The sequence below is a fragment of the Prunus persica genome, chromosome G3 (assembly GCF_000346465.2).
Source record: "Prunus persica cultivar Lovell chromosome G3, Prunus_persica_NCBIv2, whole genome shotgun sequence".
NCBI classification, from domain to species: domain Eukaryota; kingdom Viridiplantae; phylum Streptophyta; class Magnoliopsida; order Rosales; family Rosaceae; genus Prunus; species Prunus persica.
In genome coordinates this window covers 8,782,390-8,788,161 of record NC_034011.1, presented here as the reverse complement: position 1 = coordinate 8,788,161, position 5,772 = coordinate 8,782,390, and the positions used below count along the sequence as shown (strand labels likewise).

Genomic DNA, 5,772 nt, shown 5'->3' with positions numbered 1-5,772 from the left:
TGGGCATTGTCATAAATGACTAGACTGTTCCGAAGGCAACTGGGGGGGCGGTACTCTGGTGGTGGGTTTTGAAAACCATTTTCCGAAACTTATCATAAAATTCCTCTTTTTCCACTAATCCAGTTTCCAAATTCTCTCTCAAATTTCCAAAAATCAATTTTTAAATAGATAACCAAAAATCCTTTTTTAAAATGTGATCAATCCCAAAATTCCTTAACTTGAACTTGACCATGCATAATCTTTCAAAACTGTTCTCAAACTACATTCAAATATGTACAACATACTATTGAGAAAACTAGTATCCATCATTCATCGATTTCAAGCCACCGAGCATATATTTAAATATAGACATACAATCAGGCATTTAATTAATTCCTTATTCATGCCAAAATCCGGTTATCCAAGCCATTCCTTATTCATGGAAAGTAAAAGCGATAACATAATAATTCATAAAAATTTAATGAAACGGTCAAAACACAATACCATTTTAAAACAAACCTCCAACTACAATTACAACTACTAAAAGGCCTCGACCGAGCCAACAAAGCCCACAATCTAAGTCAACTGGGCTCGAAGGGCCCACAACCCCAATTGCTATATGACAATTCCTATTGGTCCATAACCAAAAGTTCAGCCCATTCTAGAAGTCCCGTCACGATCTAACGGTCGGTTTGACCCCGATCGCTGAATTTGACCAATTGGGCTCTAAGGGTCCACAACCTCCTATTTTCGATCCAAACTTTACTATAAGTCCAACAAGGTCTACTTAACAAGTTTTCAGAGTTTGGTCTCGATCACACGATCGGATGGTAACCGGTTTACTTAGCCCTAGAATCATTGATTAGGAGTATCCGAGACTCCCATTCTCGATCCACCAGTTCGAACACAAATCTTAGAAGTACGAGGAACAACGCATTAGAAAATGGGACCGATTGAATAGTCCAAACCTATTGAACCCGAATATCGCATAACAGGTGCAATATCCGTTCGACAGTCAAACGATAATCAAATCGAAATCCAAGCATACCGTCGTGCTCAGGACAACAAGGGTAACAATTTAGAACTCCATGGGCCGCCACCCACCGCCGGCAGCGCGTGGGTGTCTTAAAAGATTTTTCAGCGACGAAAAATCTCCAAACCACCAGTGAATACCTATGCCAACAGATTTAGACTTACTAGGGGATCAAGTTTTGTTCTTGGACCACGGCCAAAAACTAGTCGGAACTAGCCGAATTGAAGCCGAAACCGTTGGCTAAAATGGGTATTTTAAACGACATGTAAAACCTCAAAATTTATCCAAGATACCAACATAAACAACTAGAGCACGTGGATGGGATGAAGATTCATACCTGGATTGGGTATTTTAAAATCCAACTTTGAAAATTTTACGTTTTTGCCACTGCACTTCCGTTGACCACAACTTCTTCGTTATAACTCCGATTTGAGCCCACTATGTGTCTACGAACTCATGAGAGCGAGCTCTACAAAATGGTGTTACTAAAATCCTCAAAAACCGTCCAGATTGAAAAGTGACTAAAGTAACCCTACCCCCAAGGGCTTAATTGTAAATCCACAATTAAATAATCAATTGAACAGTATTTTTGGGATGGGGTGTTACATGCGAGCTCTCCAGAAGATTGCCACATGAGAGCTCGTGCCTTTACCTTATGGAAAGAATACTGTGGGATGCGGGTTGATCTATACTATGAAACTCAAAGCAGATGGATCCATTGAAAGATAAAAAGTTAGATCTTAGCCTTTTTTAATTGCTTTAATTATTATAAATTTAGTGAACAATTAGTATTTAAATTTTTTAGTAATTTCAAAAATTACTTAATAAATTGTAATTAATTATTTTAAATTATTTTGTGGACTTTGTTTTTTTATTTTATTTTGTACAAAATTAGTTTATTTAGTTTAATCTGTTTGAATATTCAATATGTCTAAATATTTTAAAAGTACTGTCGTGCGGCTATACTCTTAAAACTAAAATATACTTAACAGGTATAGCCGCATGGCTATACGCTTTAAATATTAATATATTTTAATAGTACAGTCGCACGGCTATACTATTAAAATATTTGAACATATTAAACAAAATAAACTAATTTTGTAGAAAATTAAAGTCCACAAAATAATTTAAAATAATTAATTACAATTTATGAAGTAAATATTGAAATTAGTAAAATATTTCAATAATAATTATTCACTAAATACATAAAAATTAAATTAATTTTAAAATGGTAAGATATTACTTAATTACAAAAAAGAACACACTTTTATGCAGTATAGCTGGTCGGCTATATGCTTGACATCCATTCAAATATTTATAGTATAGAATATTCGCATAAATAACAAGTATAGCCACTCTTTAAATATTAATTTGTTTTAAAAGTGTACTCCTTGCTTACAATGGCGGCCGCACAATAATAACGTCCAGACCGTCCGGATGAGAGAATAAATATATATATATATATATACATATATATACACACACACATTCACTTTGTCTGATAATCTTCAATTAATATAGTGGAAGGATCAAAATCAAGCTGGTATACTAATCCCAGCTTCAATTGGCCAAGCATCGAACTGGTTGTAGGCCAAGAAAAGTATATAGAGTAGAAACTGAAGCATTATCTAGACAATGATGAATTAGTAAATGTATGTTTTAACACTAGCAATTTATTTGCAAATATTAAATATATTAGAATTTTATAGCTCAAAACATGTGAAGGTATCTGAGCGAAGAAAAAAGACCTGTACAAGCACCACAAAATCAAAAAAACCAAAGAACACAACAATTTATCTTTAGTACTTTCCATTTCTTTAACCCAGCATAGGTAGCACAGGCAAGGGCTTTTGTCACACAAATAATGGTGGGCTTGACATTAACATTGAGAGGTAAGAGGGCCTTTGTTTCCATTGTAGGTGAGATCAATGTCACCGGTAGATAGCAAGCAAAACCTATGGATTATAAGAAAAATTAAAAGAGTATGGTAAAAAATAGATGAACTAACAACCACAATGGTGCAAATGGATTATTTAAGCTAAGTAGATGAATTAAAGTTGTTAAGGTGAGGCACTTTCTAGTTGGATGATATTAGAAAAAGTATATACGTAGATGCGCCAATAGTGTAGGCATGGTCTTTTCCTGTTCATCTTGTTAACTCTATCCAGGTGTGTATGCATGGTTTTGGTCCTCCTTTTTTGGAATATACATATATTGCGGGGTGTGGAGGAGGACAACAGTACTACAAACAGCTTAGCACGTTCTAGATAGAGATTTGGTGATGAATATTCTCAAGGTTAAACGGCTTACTAATTATAGGACATAAAGCTAAACTAGAATGCAACTGTGTATAAAAATAGTTAGTGATTGGTTGGATAGTTTGATGGTGTTGAGCCTTCCCAATCGGACTATAAATTGGCCTCAACTCAAAATGGAGTTTCATCATCCTTCCAAAGGGAAAAAAAAGAAAACAGAGAATAAAATAACAAATTGGAAGGAAAATCAAGATGGCTATGAAATTAAGTTTCTTGGCAATGCTTTTGTGCTTATTGTTAGCATCTACACCTAAGGCTCATGCTAGTGTGTTTGACGTGACAAGTGCAACATACGGTGCAAAGCCTGGCTCTGATGTCAGTACGGCCTTGGCCAAGGCTTGGAGTGATGCATGTGCATCGCCATCCGCGAGTAAAGTTGTCGTTCCGAGCGGGACATACAAGTTAAAAGAAGCAACTTTCAGAGGCCCCTGTAAGGCTCCTATTGAGATGCAAGTTCAAGGCACATTGCAGGCTCCAGCAGACGCTGGCCAACTCACAAGACCGGATACTTGGGTTGGTTTTCAGTACATTGACATGCTCACCTTATCAGGTGGTGGGACTTTTGATGGCCAAGGAGCACTTTCTTGGAATCAAAATGACTGCCACAAAAACAAAAATTGCAAACCTCCTCCCGTTAATCTGCGGTTTGAATTCCTCACAAATTCCAAAGTTCAGGACATAACTTCACTTAACAGCAAATTTTTCCACATCCATGTTTTCCGGTGCAACCATACTACATTTCAACAGCTTACCATCACAGCACCTGACGAGAGCAGAAACACAGATGGAATCCATATCGGGGCTTCGACTGGTATCAACATTACTCATTCAAAGATTGGAACTGGGGATGACTGTATTTCTATTGGTGATGACTCCCACAAAATCACAGTGACTGGTGTTACTTGTGGGCCAGGCCATGGAATAAGCATTGGAAGCCTTGGAAAATATAAGGAAGAAAAGGATGTGACCGGGATCATAGTTAAGAACTGCACCCTGACTAATACGGAGAACGGTGTGAGAATCAAAACATTTCCAGATTCTCCTTCGCCTAGCTCTGCCTCGGGTATACACTATGAGGATATTATCATGGTTAATGTCAGTAACCCTATCCTCATAGACCAATTGTACTGCCCATATACTAAGTGTGAACAAAAGCCTCCGTCAAAAGTTAAGATCAACAATGTCAGCTTCAAGAACATTAAGGGCTCATCTTTCACTCCACTTGCAGTCAAGCTTGTATGTACCACGGGCAAACCGTGTGAGAATGTGGAGTTGACTGACATTGATCTCACCTATGGTGGAGACAAAGGCCCTCTTACCTCTGTGTGTTCTAATGTCAAGCCCACAATTACTGGCGTGACAAAGGCTCTTGGTTGTGCTACATCGTCCTTGGCACCTCTTCCTTGATCCAAGAAGTAGAAAGTACTGATTAATGTTCTCTATACATAAATTGATGTGTTCTACTTTGCTTTTGTGCTACATGTTCTCTCCTTTGTCCAAGATAAATGAATACACAACACAATTTTCATCAATGCCAATAGGATTTAGATCCCTCTTATACCATTGTTGACCTATTTGATCCCAATTTTCATCACTGAAAACTTCCCTTGTGAATTTGGCAGTAACACCGCATGATATTTCTGTCTTATATGCCTAAACTTACCAAACATTTAAAGCAATTGATTTCTCATGAACCAAACGGGTCTAAAGGAAGAAAGTGTAGATCAATAGAGAGACTCTTAATTAGAATAGGGGCTTAAATACCTCCTCACTTTACAACTGGGTCAATATACCCCCTGTTAATGGTTGTGAAAAGGCAAATGCTCCACAAAGGCAAGTTTTGCACCAAGACGTTTAGGCTCGATTAACTTGGTAACAAATGATGAGGATAGTTGATGTCAGATCCGACTGAAGGCTCCTTATCTCTAGAACACACAGAGAACCTCTTGCTCCAGGTATTTGAACTTGGACTCGGCTGAACCATTTGCTCTAGGCATGTTCCTTTGCATTTTCTAACCACTTCATCTTCTTCTCCTTCTTCTCAACTGTATGCTATGGGTGGGTATATGTCATAACAATTGTCTGTAATGGTGGAATTTGTGAAATTAGGGCTCCTCTATTTTTAATTTGGCCTCAACTATTAGGGAAGCTGAATAGTGGTAGGAAAACAGGTTAGAAGAACTATATTGTTCTCCAATTATATTGCACATGTGTCTCACATGCCACGTACGAAGGAATTTTAGATGAAAAGTGATAAAATCTAACGGTAGGTATTAAATTGACAATTTTAATTAATTTGGGTGTTAAATTAGCTGATTTTTTAGTTCATAAAGTTAAGTTCGATTGGGGTCCTAATTTGGGGAGGTCTACGACAATTTACTCTTTATGTACAACTTTTGAATAGGATGAAAGCGTATCCAAATACTTCTATAAACTTTATAAACT

The 5,772-nt window shown here is 37.0% G+C and overlaps 1 protein-coding gene across 1 annotated transcript; it reads left to right on the top strand.

Moving 5' to 3' along the window:
* Positions 2,915-4,734, top strand: LOC109947976 (exopolygalacturonase-like). Its single transcript, XM_020559861.1, has one exon. The coding sequence runs from the start codon at positions 3,520-3,522 to the stop codon at positions 4,732-4,734; it is 1,215 nt and encodes a 404-aa protein (XP_020415450.1). The 5' UTR covers positions 2,915-3,519.